The sequence below is a fragment of the Callorhinchus milii genome, unplaced genomic scaffold, assembly GCF_018977255.1.
Source record: "Callorhinchus milii isolate IMCB2004 unplaced genomic scaffold, IMCB_Cmil_1.0 Scaffold2, whole genome shotgun sequence".
In the NCBI taxonomy this organism is placed as follows: Eukaryota; Metazoa; Chordata; class Chondrichthyes; order Chimaeriformes; family Callorhinchidae; genus Callorhinchus; species Callorhinchus milii.
This window is the reverse complement of record NW_024704743.1, coordinates 62,050,628-62,066,673: the sequence shown is the minus strand read 5'-3', so window position 1 is coordinate 62,066,673 and position 16,046 is coordinate 62,050,628. Positions and strand designations below refer to the sequence as shown.

Sequence of the window (16,046 nt, the reverse complement as noted above, 5' to 3'; positions counted from 1 at the left end):
TCAATGAGGACAAATTATCAAATTCATTTGAAACATCTCAAAAGTTAATATTGTCAAAGTCGACTAACCACAGGGTAGAATGCTTAAAGAACACATCACTCCAATTAACAGGTCTTGCTTTTACAATTTGCGAGAGTAACAGGAAATGCTGGATGTGCACAGCAGGTCAACTAGTACCTGGGAGGAAAGGGGAGATTGTTTTGAGTGTGAATATCTGAACTAGCCCTTTGGCAAAATCTGAGAAAAATTAAATTGTCAACTTTTTGAGTCACAGCCGATAAATGAATCTCGCATACAGATGTTAATTGACCTGCCTGTGCATTTGCAGCAATCGGTATCTCAAAATAGCAGAAGCACCAAAATAGAGGTTAATGACTGACCTATAAGTAGGCTTAGTGGCGGATGGCACGATGGGAGAGCATGGAGAATGTCAAGTAGGCAGATCCTGCAGTCTCTGATGTGGCGGTTATAGTCTGCAGCACCCTGTTTGCTGCTCAACTCTTGTAGTCGTCGTTTCTCGCCAGCGTCTGAGGTGTACTCAGCCAGTGCTCGTATAAACGCCTACAATTAAATACACAAAAGTAAGGAACTCGCTATCAGACAGCCGCCTCGTAACTCTCCCTTAACTTTCCCTCGTCACACCCCTGCCCTCGACATTACAGTGAGCATGATTGTTTGTACTCACATAAAGGTAACACTCGTAACTCCTTGGTTTCCACTTACAACCAGGTCAATCTCCACGCCAGTAGCCTAGGCAGGTTTCTCGTTTATTTTATTATGCACACGAGTACAGAAGTGGGCTATCAGGGCCAAAAAAGTAAATGAACAAAATTCCAGTTACTTCGAGCCCCTTATTCCAATCTTGATCAATGCCTTATAGCCATTTGCACATTGGATTTTTTTTGGAGGGGAGGGGTCAGCCGGGTGTCTGACACATGTGGAAACCCATCCCCATGCTTAAGAATATCCAAACCAAGCTGAAAATTTATCCCACCTACACATAGAAATCACAGAGATAGACTGTTGGAATGGAATGCGCACTCTCTCCCTGGAGGAACACATTCCTGCTTACCTATTTCTGGAAAGTGTTAGGCGCAGGTTGACAAGAGCCAGGGCTTGGGGACCCGAGAGTGTGCATTAGGGTGTTGCTGGAGTCTACCCAGCTAAAATCATACATAGGAATGAATGTACAGGAATGGAAAAGAAATAGGCTGGAAAACTCAGCATTGCAAAAGAGCACCATTAACACACAGGGGAAATGAAAAAAGTGGCATTCTGGAGGACTATAGCCATCTCCTTCAAATTATACTGTGCCACTGGCAATCATCCAAAGTCTATAAGCAAAATCCCAGAAGATCTGATTGTACCTTCTTAGGAATGGATCGTATTTCCAAGCACCAGGTTAGAATGAACTGTAGGGTACTTCTCTCTGGTATGTACTCAGGCAGGTTAGCACCTTAATAAGACAGAAAAAATATTTGAACAATCATTCCAATGTAACAAGAATTCAGAATTTGTCTCAGGACAGACAAAAGAGTTCTAGTAAACGTGCATTTACAGTTTTCAATACTAACACAAAACAACCTCTCAGGAATATTACAGCACCAAAGTATCTTGTCATAATGTCCCATCATTATGTCTTAAACTTTAAACTATTCTCAATTCAAAGTATTCCTATAAGTTAATGGATTTATTGAGCTGAACGTTATGACTCTCAATTGTTAATGTGTAAATAACTGCACCAAATACATAAACCTGCTAATGGCCAACTCTCTGGGCAGCAATTTTAAGGGCTAGGCTGAAGAGAGCCTGTGCCAACCAAAGAGATTTTCTTTCCAATAGTCGTGGTTGCAATGCCATGTTGTCAATCGATTTGTATAGCAATAATATTCCAGACGTATTGGTGCTGTTCTCTATATTGGTGCCCCATTGATCCCGTCACTCATTTGCTCCCACTTACCCAATCTAATAACACAATTTCAGTGTTGTCATTAGGCTGATTCAGTATATTTGTATTAATGTGCTACAAAAAAACAACATATTTAAGACAAAATGGTTCTTGTGCAATACTATCAGCTCAAATTGAGTTTTGCCCACAAAATATAAAGTCAATTCACTTTACAGTATATTTTATGAAGCGCGTTGAGACGTCTCTAAGATATGATAAGGCACAATATCAAATGCAAGGATTATTATTATTACCATTATCACCCCTCAGAGACAAAGGTTTTGCCAGCATACTTCAGAAAACTCTGTCAGGACATTACTTTTTTGTAAGGACAAAAACCTATAATCGTATTACTGGGCTGAATTTTCAGAGTTCAGAAGGATGTACAAAAAACATTCAGATCCCTGTCAGTATAACAGTGTAACAAACTCCACTTTTATATCTAGTCTGCTGGTGCAGGCAAGATAGTATTGAAGTTACTTACCTTAATCTTCCTTTGATCTTGAAATGTCAAGACAAAAAAAACGAACTGAAGTTTAATTTAACCAATTTTGATGCAGATATCCCACTCCCCTTAAACAAAGTTTAATGAACGTAGAACTAAAGATACATAGAATTAAACAGGTTTTCACTGACAGGGAATAAGCAATAATTTAGCAAATGATCATGCACCTATAATCTAATCAAAATCTCCCCCTCCCAATTTTGGTTCCTCTCATAATAATAATTTATGATCTTAAAGTTAAAGATCACATTTACCCCAAACAGATCCTCATACTTTGAATACACTGCCAACTAATGGATTCCTTTCCAAACCGATTCGGGCTCATTGACTTGTGCCTTTGGACAAGAAGTTAGCACCATCTCCACTTACCCCAACAATAGCAAAACAAATGAGCATGAACACAGCTTGGAGAACTGGAAGGTGCACTGAACAAAATCCAGCCAATTCTAGCTAATGGGGATGTGGATATTACTATTGCTATATTTAAGTTACAGGAATTCCAGCTACATGCCTGATCACACAGAGGTTTTCATGGAGTATTCCTTATGGTGATGCTTTGACCCAAATAGCGTTTGAATATTGTAAAAAAAAACTTGAAAATCCAATCTGCTACTAACAAAATTAATTTCCTAAAAATAAAACATTTTTGTTTCAAACAAAAAACCCGATGAAAATCTCCATCTCCCTAATCTGGGAGACGGGCGGAAGGAAGGGTCGTGGCAGCCTGGGCTGGTGTTAACACATCAAACATAATAGCTGATCCTATAACAGCAGATCTTATCAGGAAGTAAGTCAAATAAAATCACAATTTTCTGATTCAATTCACACTATTTTTTAAAATATTGCTGCAATTTATAATTTGTTTGACGAGTAAACTTAACACAGCAATTAGTTCCTTTATTTCCTTCCTACATTTTTTCTTGGTGTTGGTTCGGATACTGATGGAGACACAATGTTCTCTCTTGTATTGAAGTCCAAGCCTCTGAATCAGTTCTTCCACTTCATCTCTACTATTAGGGCACAGAATGTTGAAAGCATCCCCAGGGTCATAAGTAAATGATGTTTTCTGGAAAATAATGGGAATATACTTCTATTATATTTGTATAGGAAAAATAGAAAACCATTTCCAACAGTTTATTAGATCATGTCAGATCTTTTCATCCAATTTCTCCCAGCTGTTCTCCAAATCCCTTAATATCCAGCTCCCTTTTAGACATCTTATCCATTCTCTATTAGTTAGAGGGGTGATAATTAACATTGATTAATACTATTAATCAAAAAGGAAAGCAAGAAGTGAGAGGAGACATTCTGAAAGCACATGGGAAGCATATAATCCCCTCTCCTGGAACAATCCATCGTATAGTTACTGGTGAGGAAACTACATAAACAGCTAATGAATTACAATCGACTACAAAACAATACCAGGAAAGGACTAACCGAAATGTCAAGTTCTAAGAGTAATGTGGTTTTCACTGCATCCTCCCGGGTAAGGCGCATGACTCGAGTCACTGGTACCTGGAACACAGTGTGCTGTATCATAGGGAGGCACTCCAGGACGCAAACCTAAGGATTAAGCAGCGAGAAGAGAATAACACATTCAGAAAAATCAACCTATTCTAGCACATAAATATATGTTTCGCCCACAAGTATACAGTTATTTACAGTATATTCTGCAAAGCGCTTTGAGACGTCTAGAAGGCACGATAAGACGTTATACAAATGCAGGGATTATTATAAACAGCCCAAAACACACAGTATCATCAAAATCATTTCACAAAATTTAAGCAAATTATTAATAAAAAGAAAGAAGTGAACGATATCTACTGCATCCACATGGTTGCTGAACCTGCTTCTCCACCCAATCCTATCAGTTCTGCCACCAGGACAATTCCCACCTATCCCCCAATCTCCATTTCAGCCCAAGAGGGCCAATGCTTCAAAACAAGCTGATCTGTAATATGGTGAAATGTTCATCGCTTCTCCTTCTTTTGCCCCCCCCATTTTGTCCACAACAACAATAAATTATATTTGTATAGGGCCCTTCAAATCAGGAGGACGTCCCGAGGTCCTGGACCAAGCATTTGGACCCTAGTATTGGGATTGGGATCAGGAGGGGTAGAGAGCAGGGAGGGTAGAGGTAGGAGGGTGGACAAATGAGCGGTCGAAGAGGAAGGTCTTGAAACTTGCTTTGAAGGAGGCAAGGGAGAGAGCAAAATGAAGGGACTGTGGGATAGATTTCCAAAGGGTGGGGGCAGAGAAGCTGAAGGCCCGGAGCATGTTGAGTGGAGGGAGCGGACAGGTTGATATGGGGTCAGCAAGTCTCAGAGGTAGGAAGGAGCAAGGCCATGGAGGGCTTTGAAGGCGAGGACGAAGATTTTGAACTCTATCCTCTGGGGGATGGGGCGCCAGTGAAGCCGTGCAAGGGTGAGGGTGATATGATCACAAAGCCTGATGCGGGAGAGGACACGAGCTGCAGAGTTCTGGATGATCTGCAGCTTGTGTCCGCCTTCCTTACCCTCAGTTCAATGCCTCAGGTCAAACACCGCTATCATGAAATTATTTAGAAATATGAAATCCAGTGAATTGTGCTGCCAGGACATCTGTAGACACGGATGAATCTCGGCAATGATTTAAAGACCCAGAAACACTAGTAAGTGGAGTCCTGTAGCTCAGTGGTTAGAGCACTCATTTTGCAAGCGAGAGACCTGAGTTCAATTCCAGGCAGAGGGCGAAACCTTGGGCAAGTTTCCTTATTCCACACACCTAATAATAATCCCTCCAAAACCAAAACCAATAATAAATTGGTCATTTTCAATCTACGACTGTTTGTGGGACATTGCTGTGCACAATTGGCTGCCGCGTTCGCCCACAAATATAGTCAATTCACTTTACAGTGTGTTCTGTGAAGCACTTTGGGACGTCCTCCCGACGTGAAAAGCGCTATATCAAATGCAAGGATTATTATTATTAAGTACTGTTCCCCAAAGTGCTTTAGCAAGAGCTAAAAATGGAAGAGCGCAAACAACAAACAGACTCCTCATTGAGGAACCAAAACATTACAATAGACTATATCCAATCCATTTACTGTATAATTTCTGATTCCCCAAAACACAAATGTTATTCACTGCCCCCAAAGGGTTGGCTCCTTCCCTAGTCCATGCCCCTTATAAAAGTGCTTCACATAGGTTAGGTCCAAATCTTGAAATGGCTGACATCCACTACAATCCCTGGGAATTCATGGTTCGAAGTTGATTTACAAATGCCTTTCCTCTGCTCAGCTAAAACGCATGTATCTTCTAACTGTTGACTGAAAGTAACTTCTCATGGTCTTGAAATGCCAAGAGAGATCTGCATTGATAACACAATTATAACACTGTCTAATTTCCATGAAGTTACTGAGGCAATGTACTGTGGTGTACTGAACTCTCAAAAAATTAAACTGGGTTTCAGTGACAGGATCTAGGTCTGATGTCCTGAAAAACATGGATAACAAATGTCATTAATTATCAATGTTAAACAATGTGTATAGAAGTGTAGGACAGGAATAAAAAATTGAACATGCTTCAAACAGTGGAGAATGGTAGAAGATCACTTCTTACACCCCCAACAAACAGAGCAAATAGATGTTTGGAATAGACACTTGGAACAGACTTCAACAACAGCAATCAATGACTGAATAAATATCTAGTTCATGAAGATAAGTTCATTGGGATAAACTATTTTATGAAACTTTTTAAATTCCTGGGCTGTGGGAATGTGGAAGTGGCAGTGATGGTAATGCACTTTGATCAAGATCAAATAATGCAGTTTCTAACAATGGATTGACATTTTGGAAATTCATTCGATTATCTTTGCCACAGGGATTAATTTACTTTTTGCAATGATTTACTTGCAATTATTAAACTCCCTGAGCAGAAATTAAACTGGGCAGAATCCAACAAACACGACAAGGGTTTTGGCAGGAAGAGCTCAATGTGTCGAATGGCTTTGGACCAAGCTTTCAATAGAAGTTAACTAAGTGCAACCAAACAGCGCAAAATAAAATCAGGAAGAATGTATTCACAGAGTCCTACCTGCTCTGTATTCTCCAGAAACTCCACATGGAGGTACTCTGATGGCAGATTAGGGATATTCAGAGCAGACTCTGACAGTGGTTGTTCAGATCTCACCCAGGTAGGAAGTGGAAAAGAGTGCATCTCAGCCGCCACTTGATCTTGTCCAGTACACGAAGTTGAAAGAACTGAAGCGTCAGTCCTTGGATCTTCCAGTCTCATCAACTGAATTTCCGTGATCAGAGAATTTTGTGCTCCTTCAATTTCACTGGTTCCTGTAGAGTCATTTGTTTCGGACGTCTTCTTTACCGCAGTGCTCATTTCTTCTGTTTCCTGACACACCGACATATTGCACAAGCACGATTCCCTCAAGGCAGCCCAAAGGCCTTCAATCCACGGCTCCACAACTAATTCCAATCTACATAAGAACGAATAACATTAGTTTTCAAACACTGTTGAGATGGACTTACAGCATAAAATAAAACATTGCACGTCATCTTGGCAATAAAATATGCACATAAACCATACACGAAACGACGGTTTGTGGGGCACTGCTGTGCGCAATTGGTGTCGCCTTTCGCCCACAAAATACAGTTCTATTTACACTTTACAAAATATTCGGTGAAGCACTTTGAGACGTTTCAATGGCATCATGATAAGGCGCTACATCAAAGGCAAGGATTATTATTATATTGGTTCTAGGAGCAGAATGCCTTAATAATTGCATTATATTTTATTGAAGTTCCTGTTGTTCTCTTCAGTCGTGGAAAAGAAGACATCAAGAAATATCTCAACTTTATCTCGCGGCAGAATGTACTACATCGCTACAAGCTAGATACACACTAAATACTACACACTTTAACTGTTTAATAAACAATATTAAAGGTTTTATATGTAACAATAATATAAAATAAGTTTCTAATTAACTTAGTAGGAATCATTTAAATTATTACTTCTAATCATTTGGTTTTATTAATAATAATAATTTGCATCAATTAGGGTAAAACAAAGAAAATTGAGAATTAACTGAGTGAGCTTCTTTGATAACCACATAACTAAAGCTCTTTTTTAGGCTATTAAAACAGGATCATGATAATTGCAATGCTAACACAGTAATCGTCAAAATTCCAGTACAAAATGTAATCCAAAAAATATGAAATACACACTGCAGTTCACAGTAAAAATCCTATGAAGCACTTTGAGATGTTTTGATGGTGTGATTAGGCACTATATCAAATGCAAGGGTTATTATTAGCTATTACTGTACTCCTTGTTTGACTCAGGAACCTTCTCCCATACCCCCTCCAATCCTACTCTGACAGCCACTAAGAGGCAACAGAGAATTGTACAGTGGCATCACTTGCTCTGATTTAAGTTCCTCCTGCAGCAAAACACCCACCCTCCAAATCAATACCTCTGTGGTGACTGAATAAATATCTGGTTCATGAGGATAAGTACTTACAGAGGTGATTAATTACTTCATACAACATACTGATTCCTAAATGACATTATCTGTTGCAACACTATATCTGCAAGTATAAGCGCTCTGAGACCCTACACCGAATGAAGGCGTTATGTAAATGCAAGTAGCTGTTGTTGTGTCATATGACCAGCACGCGGGCAGTCAAATACACTATAGATGCCAAACATCTGGTTATAACTGGATTGTATTTAATATACACATTTTGGGATGGGGACATACAGCTTCTTCAAAATTCAATAAGCAATAGTCTAACATTATAATAGGAGTTATAATAGGTCCTGGAACGAGTTGTTGCTTCTCAGCTTCGCTCCTTCCTCTCCCGCCACTCCCTTCACGAACCCCTCCAATCTGGTTCCAGTGCCGCCCACAGCACAGAAACAGCCCTGGTCAAAGTGACAAATGACATTCTGTCCATCTGCGACCAGGGCTCCCTCTGCCTCCTCAACCTCTCTGCTGCTTTCGACACCATCGACCACTCTATCCTCATCCACTGCCTCTCCTCTCACCGCCATGGCGCTGTCCTTGACTGGTTCCGATCGTATCTCTCACACCGCCTGCACTTCATCTCCTCAAATGGCTTCTCCTCTAGACCCCGCAACGTCTCGTGCGGTGGTCCTAAGGGCTCTGTCCGTGGTCCCCTCCTCTTCAATATCTATGTGCCCTCTTGGTGACATCATCCGCATACATGGAGTCAACTTCCACATGTATGCGGATGACACCCACCTCTATCTCTCTGCCTCCACCCTTGACTCCAGGACCACTGCTGTCCTGACAGAATGTCTGTCGGACATCAAGTCCTGGATGAGAGCTAATTTTCTTCAGTTGAACGTCAACAAGACTGAGGCTCTCCTGATTGGTTCCCGTCAGTGCCTCCACACCTCAGGCGCTGACAGCATCACCATCCATGGTTGCACACTCCACCTCACTGAGCCAGTCCAGAACCTTGGGGTCTTGTTTGACCCTCAATTATCCTTTCCACCCCACATCTGCGCCATGACCCGCTCTGCCTTCCCCCACCTCCGCAACATCTCCCGGCTCCGACACTGTCTCACATCACAGGCCGCTGAAACCCTCATATATGTCTTCATTACTTCGAGGCTCGACTATGCAAACTCATCGCTTGTCGGCCTCCCCAACTCGTCCCTCCACAGGCTGCAGATCATCCAGAGCTCTGCAGCCCATGTCCTCTCCCGCACCAGGCTCTGCGACCCTATGATCTCCATCCTCGCCCAACTCCACTGGCTTCCCATCACACAGAGGATACAGTTCAAGATCCTGGTCCTCACCTTCAAAGCTCTCCATGGTCTTACTCCCCCCTACCTCTCCAACCTCCCAACCTCCTACCACCCTGTTCGGTCCCTCCGCTCAGCGAGCTACGGCCTGCTTCACGTCCCCCGCCTTGCTCGCCCTACTAGCGGCGGGCGGGCCTTCCGCCACTCTGTCCCCACCCTCTGGAACTCCATCCGGCAGTCCCTCCGTCTCACCCCCTCCCTCACCACCTTCAAGACCCACCTCAAGACCCTCCTCTTCGACAGTGCTTTCAATCTCCCTGCTTCTCCCCCTGCCCTACACCCTCCCCCAACCTGACCCACAGGTCGGGTCCGTAACTCTGTTTGTCCAGCGCCTTGGGACGTCCTCCCGACGTGAAAGGCGCTATACAAATGTAATTTTGTTGCTGTTGGTGGGCAGATTGTTAAAAATATCACTTCACATCCTCATAATGGGATTACTGACAAATCTGTATTCTGAACGATAAGGGTAGGTTAGGTCTCAACGTCAGAGCAAAATCATTAAGGGAAAGAAAAAAAACGATAAGGAACTCTCATCGCCAGTCTTACCCAACGCTGTCATCTGCATATCCAGTTGCATAGAAGTGCTGTGCACCCAGCTGTTGAAGAAGCCGATCAATTATCTTCCCACCATTGGCAAAATTCAGGTAATTAGAATCTCCAAGAGCTAGACAGAACAAGAAGCAATATTTTGGTCATATGAATCAATAATAATAATCTTTGCATTTGATAACGTCTTATCATCTCTTCGCGACATCTCAAGCGCTTCACAAAATATACTGTAAAGTGAATTTACTGTAAATTTTGTGGGCGAAATGGGGCAGCCAATTGCATACATCAGCGTCCCACAATCAGTCGTGGATTGAAGTGACCAATTTATTATTATTATTTTTTTGAAGGAATTATTACCCCCGGAAACGGGATCCACCAATCAACTAACAACCAGGTTCCTACTTAATGCTAGGTAAACAGAGGCGTGTGGAGTAAGGAAACTTGCCCAACATTTCGCCCTGCTGGGAATCGAACCAGGGTCTCTCGCTTGCGAGGCGAGTGCCCTAACTTCTGAGCTACAGGACTCCACAAAACTTGATAGCACTTTTATTGTAATGAAATAGAAATCACTACTTCCATTACCCAACACTGCGTATCTTAAGTGTGAATAGTGGTCAGCCGGTAAATATTTGCAATTGATTTCCTCTGCAAATTTCCTCACTGTTCTCGGTAGTTCACCAGATCCAGTAGTGGAGACAACTAAAACAACTGGAGTTCGTGCTTTCTCCAAGTTAAACTGAAACAATTAAAAGATAAGACAAATGGAGCTATCTTCATGAATTACATAAAATTAAAACGTTTATTTATTCAATAAATCAAATACTGCACAAACAAGTGGTCCAACACTAACCACAAACACAAAAATGTCGTAGAAGTTTGCCTGTGTAAGAGGTACTTAGACATCTTTGTCTTTAAGTGCATCCACTTCGGCTGCATGCACTTTCAGAGGGACACAGAGGTACATTTAATAAGCATGATATTAGTTTTGTAACTAAAGTTTTTTCCAAAAATACATTTTATTAAAAAATCAAGGCATATATAAGCACTCCGAGACGCTACCCAGCGTGAAGGGCACTATACAAATACAGGTATCACACTTCACAGAAAGATCTCTGTTATGCACTTCAAGACACTTTGACCTGACAAGGTGCTATATCAAATGCAAGTATTATTATCTACTTAAACCCTGTCTGGCCAACTAATGGGAGAGATCCAGTCCAGTGAGCCAGAATTTCAGGCTAATTGTAAAGACTACAGCAGGACTGGCATTGTAATTGTTTGAATTCTGAATAAGTGAATAGTGAATAAGCTGTCTTCTGCTCACAGGATTCAAACTAAGGCACTAAAGGCTATGAAGGACAGTGAGGTGGGGACACTCACTAGGAGAGTGGTCTGAGGGAATCTACATAGCACGGCAGCCCACAGAATTTGTACAAACGAGATTACTTTATAGTTACCTGATCAAGATGGCTCAGACAATGTATGTCACTTATAAATCCTTTCCTGCATGCTTGCTCAAAGATGTCTTCAGCAATAGCCTTTGCTTGTCCCAATTCCGAGCCATACAGCAATAGAAACTGAGGTTTTATTTCCAATGTCATTTTCCAGCTCCAGCTAGATAGATCAAAAATGTCAGTTGGTCATCAAATGTTCTGTGTCTCCAGCTATCTCACCTTATTATTTCTAAATTATTTGGCTGCAAACAACAACAAATTGTGTGTATATAGCTCCTTTTATGTCGGGAGGACATAACAAAGCCTGGACAGTATATCGAAGTGCAAAACAGAGATTTTTCAGTGAAGTGTCTTGACTTTATGCATTGTTTTATGCAAATTGGATGCCACAATCACCTACAAATAAATACACAATCGCGATACAGTACAGTAATCCTTTATAGTAAAACCTGTGAAGCACTTTCAGATGTCCTCCCAAATTGAAAGGCGCTATATCAAATGTAAGATTATTATTATGATAAATCAGGCAAATGTATAATGACAAGTGTAAGAAAATAGCACCCCTCACGTAGAGGGGTGTCTTAGAGCAGTTAAGATTCTGTTTTATTTTTATTTATAGCTAAAAGATCTTTCATCCAATAGGATACTACTAATATACATGACAGCAAAACTAAGCCTAGTTTTAAAAAGCTACAAAACATTTTCCCTTTTTCCTTTTTTTTTGTCTCAATTGTAAGTTGCTTACCTTAGACCCTTATGGACGACCCAAGTTATTACATAAAAATTCACCAAAGAATTCATCAAAGAATTACACTTGTTCAGTAGTGTAAAATTCACCAAATTCAAAGAATACATTGTTGAGGAACACATTACTTTTGTCATTCACTTATCTTATGGCAGCTAAAACCCAAATCACTTTTTTTACAAAGAAACAACTGAACAGTTTAAAGCAAAAGCATTGAATACCAAAAAGTGAGAATGGGGATCCAGAGCTCAGTTTCTGTGTCTGGTGTATAAACATGGCATTTGTGGAGTCCTGTAACTCAGTGGTTAGAGCACTCGCTTTGCAATCGAGAGACCTGAGTTCAATTCCAGGCAGAGCGAAACCTTGGGCAAGTTTCCTTACTCCACACGCCTAATAATAATCCCTCCAAAACCAAAAACAATAATAAAATTGGTCATTTTCAATCTACGACTGTCTGTGGGACATTACTGTGCGCAATTGGCTGCCGCATTCGCCCACAAATATACAGTCAATTCACTTTACAGTGTGTTCTGTGAAGCGCTTTGGGACGTCCTCCTGACGTGAAAAGCGCTATATCAAATGCAAGGATTATTATTATTATTATATATGCACGGGGGGGAAACAATAGGTCTCAATATCCCTGGGTTGGACAAGGAGGAATTAGCCAGGGACTCCTGTTGGTGATCACGACCAACAGACACCTGCTGTAAGGTGTACATGAGTAAATATCAGATGAGAACAGGAAATGGCTTAACTGCACTCTCTCCTATGGCTGAATACACGGCTCAGCACTTACTGTCAAGGCATCAGGGTACGTATAATGGCCACTTAAACTACCAGAAGGTAATCGTCACCTATAAAACCACTCTCCAGCAGAAGAGGCATTTCTTCAGAAAGGAAAAAGATTCAATGGCAACACTAGGCAGCAGGTAGCAAAACTTTTTTTTAAACATATAAAGATAATTACTTCATTGCCGGTGGTAAGCAAATATTATGCAAACTCAAAGAAACTAAAAAAAGTCTGCATCTGCTCTGAACTGAAAACTGGAAAGCAATGTCTCATGCTCAAAACAGACTAACACAATATTTCCCTAATCATCACAAACTGCCAATAAAGAAATACCATCAGAATATCGCCCATAATAAGTAGAGTGTAGTGAAGTTCCACTAACTAATGAAGTTTCCCAGCTCGAAAGCCACGGTTCGCATTCCATATCCACATTTTGAATATTAGTCCATCCCTAATGCAGTAACACAACAGAAGTCAATTGAAGTTTCCCTATTGCATCGATCACTGTACCATAAAATGGAGAAAATGGGTCATTGCAGATTATCAGTCTTGTACAGCTGCTGTTTCACACGTTTTAAATGTTAGTCCTGAAGGTGAACACTGAACAACCCATGACACTATTCACTTTGAAATATTGACGTCATAGTGTCCTTATCATATCAAAACATCCCAAAGCACGTCGCAAGTAATTACTATCAATCGTAGTAACATTTGTAAGGAAACATAGCAACATTGTGCACTAGTAAATCACACAAAAATTCATGAGGAGTTACAAATTACTCTGGAGTAAAGGCCATTTGGAAAAGCTGCCTTCTCTCTTCGAATAGTGTAATGCGTTTCGCCCACAAAATACAGTCAATCCACTTTACAGTATATCTTGTGAATGCATGGATATCTCAAGGATGTGATAAGGGGCCATATAAAAATTATTATTATTAATATGAATGAGATATTTAACGTCCACCTGAACAAGCAGACACAACCGCAGTTTAATGCTCCCTTTTTTTAAAAACATTATATGCCAAGGAGGAATACAATAAGAATTCAGAAGTAACCATTTTAAGTAGGCAAAAGTAACAATTTGTTTGCACACAACAAAAATTAAGACTGTTTAACAACTGAACACAATTGGATTATTGTCTTGAAATCATTCATGTTCTTTTTGAGATTTTTGGTAAATCTTGTAATTAGATATATTCAGATTTTTTTGTCTTTTTTTTGTAAATGCAGCCCCTTATAAATAAGCAAAATTATTTGATATCACTAATACCTGACGTGATTTACATTGAAGCTTTTGAAGAGATCAGTCACTTCGGTAGCACTCTCACCTCAGGATGAGAAATTTGTGGGTTCAAGCCCCCTATCAAGATTTTGAACCCACAGTCTATGCTGACATTCCAAAGCAATAATTTAGTATAGCAGATTGCTACAAATATAAAACAGTCCAATAAGCACACAATCCAACTGTGTGCTGGGGGAGTGCGACATTGTCAGAGGTGCTGCCCTTCAGATGAGATGTTAAACCTCGGTTCTGTCTGCGCTGTTCAGGTGGACATTAAAGATTCCACTATTCGAAGAGAAGAGGTAGTTTGTTCCAATCCTGGCCAGCAATCCAATCCACACATCAAACTGGTCATTCACCCCGTGGCGGTTGCAAACAGTCTGCCGTATTTGCCCACAAAAGACACGGTCACTGCACTTTACAGCAAATCCTGCGAGACACTTGGATACGTCCTCCCGACGCGAGAGACTCTGCCTCGGAACGCAAGGACTAGCGATCGGCAGCACGTGAAGCCGAGAGGTTTCACCTGTGACCAAAAAAAAAAGTTGTTGACATCAAACCATTCCCGTGGCGATTGGGGGAAACTAACTCTGGGGTTGGCGGGTCAGTGCTGCTCCGCTGGGAGCTGCCCTGGGCTTCCCAGGAACACCAGCCCGGGCTGGGCTGGGCTGAGCTGAGCTGGGCTGGGCTGAGCTGCCCTGGGCTTCCCAGGAACACCAGCCCGGGCTGGGCTGGGCTGGGCTGAGCTGAGCTGGGCTGGGCTGAGCTGCCCTGGGCCTGAGCCTGGGCTGAGCTGGGCTGGGCTGGCTGAGCTGAGCTGGGCTGGGCTGAGCTGGGCTGGGCTGGGCTGGGCTGAGCTGGGCTGGGCTGAGCTGGGCTGAGCTGGGCTGGGCTGAGCTGGGCTGGGCTGGGCTGGGCTGAGCTGGGCTGGGCTGGGCTGGGCTGGGCTGGGCTGGGCTGAGCTGGGCTGGGCTGGGCTGAGCTGGGCTGAGCTGAGCTGCCCTGGGCTTCCCAGGAACACCAGCTCGGGCTGGGCTGGGCTGGGCTGAGCTGAGCTGGGCTGGGCTGGGCTGGGCTGAGCTGGGCTGGGCTGGGCTGGGCTGAGCTGGGCTGGGCTGGGCTGAGCTGGGCTGGGCTGGGCTGAGCTGGGCTGGGCTGGGTTGAGCTGGGCTGAGCTGGGCTGAGCTGCCCTGGGCTTCCCAGGAACACCAGCCCGGGCTGAGCTGGGCTGGGCTGAGCTGAGCTGGGCTGAGCCAGGCTTCCCACACAGAGGGTACAGCTACACCCCTCACACTGTCTCCTGGGCACCTGGACTCCCAGAGCTGGAGACGCAAAGCGCGCGCCTGTACCTGACTCACTCCCACCGCTGACCCGGAGTCTGCAGCCGCCCGCGTGCGCCCTCACACTGCCCCACCCCGCCCACACCGGAAGTCACCGGCGCCCTGATTGACGGCGAGGCCGACCAATCAGCGTAGTGAGCAGGGCGGCTCGGGGGGGGGGGCGGGACGCGGAGTTGATTGACAGCAGTCCGCGGAATGTTGGCCCGGATCGTGAGGGTGAGGGTGACTGACAGGTCCCTGACCGCCCAGTGCAGGCAGCCGCAGCCTGGGCTCCTCAGCAGGGCTCGGGCTCGGGCTCGGGCTCGGCTCGGGCTCCGCAGGGCAAACCCGTCAGTCGCTGCGGACAGGCATTCTTCCCGCTCAGCTCCCGGGAACCCCGCAAACCAAAGCCCTGGTCCCGGCTGGACAAGCAAGTGGGAAGGCTTGCCAGCCCGCAGGGCTCTCAATGGCGAGCTGTGCAGTTGTAGCCGGTCAGCAGCACCCCAGAGCACACCCTGGGGTCCCCAAGGCTTGACTCTTGCCAACCCGCGCCTAATACTCTGGCTCTCGGGGACTCCAGAACTGCACCTAGTAACTCTCTCCAGAATTAGGTGAACGGGATGCATC

At 43.3% G+C, this 16,046-nt stretch overlaps 1 protein-coding gene across 5 annotated transcripts in view; it reads right to left on the bottom strand.

The window, feature by feature from the left end:
- Window positions 1-15,513, bottom strand: part of mtrr (5-methyltetrahydrofolate-homocysteine methyltransferase reductase) — a 41,263-nt gene extending 25,750 nt beyond the window's left edge. Inside the window, exons 1-10 of one of the 5 annotated variants that reach the window (XM_007905298.2) lie at window positions 15,450-15,513; window positions 14,460-14,626; window positions 11,287-11,443; window positions 10,412-10,565; window positions 9,827-9,944; window positions 6,527-6,923; window positions 3,891-4,016; window positions 3,366-3,519; window positions 1,368-1,456; window positions 381-561 (exon numbers count right to left, since the gene is read on the bottom strand). In XM_007905298.2, the coding sequence (XP_007903489.1) occupies window positions 381-561; window positions 1,368-1,456; window positions 3,366-3,519; window positions 3,891-4,016; window positions 6,527-6,923; window positions 9,827-9,944; window positions 10,412-10,565; window positions 11,287-11,430 (1,363 nt within the window). In that variant the 5' untranslated portion in view covers window positions 11,431-11,443; window positions 14,460-14,626; window positions 15,450-15,513. Of the gene's footprint in view, window positions 1-380; window positions 562-1,367; window positions 1,457-3,365; window positions 3,520-3,890; window positions 4,017-6,526; window positions 6,924-9,826; window positions 9,945-10,411; window positions 10,566-11,286; window positions 11,444-13,151; window positions 13,613-14,088; window positions 14,334-14,459; window positions 14,627-15,449 lie in introns of those variants that run through there. The other 4 variants (XM_007905299.2, XM_007905300.2, XM_007905302.2 and 1 more) reach the window with 4 other exon arrangements.
- Window positions 15,514-16,046: the final 533 nt, after the last annotated feature.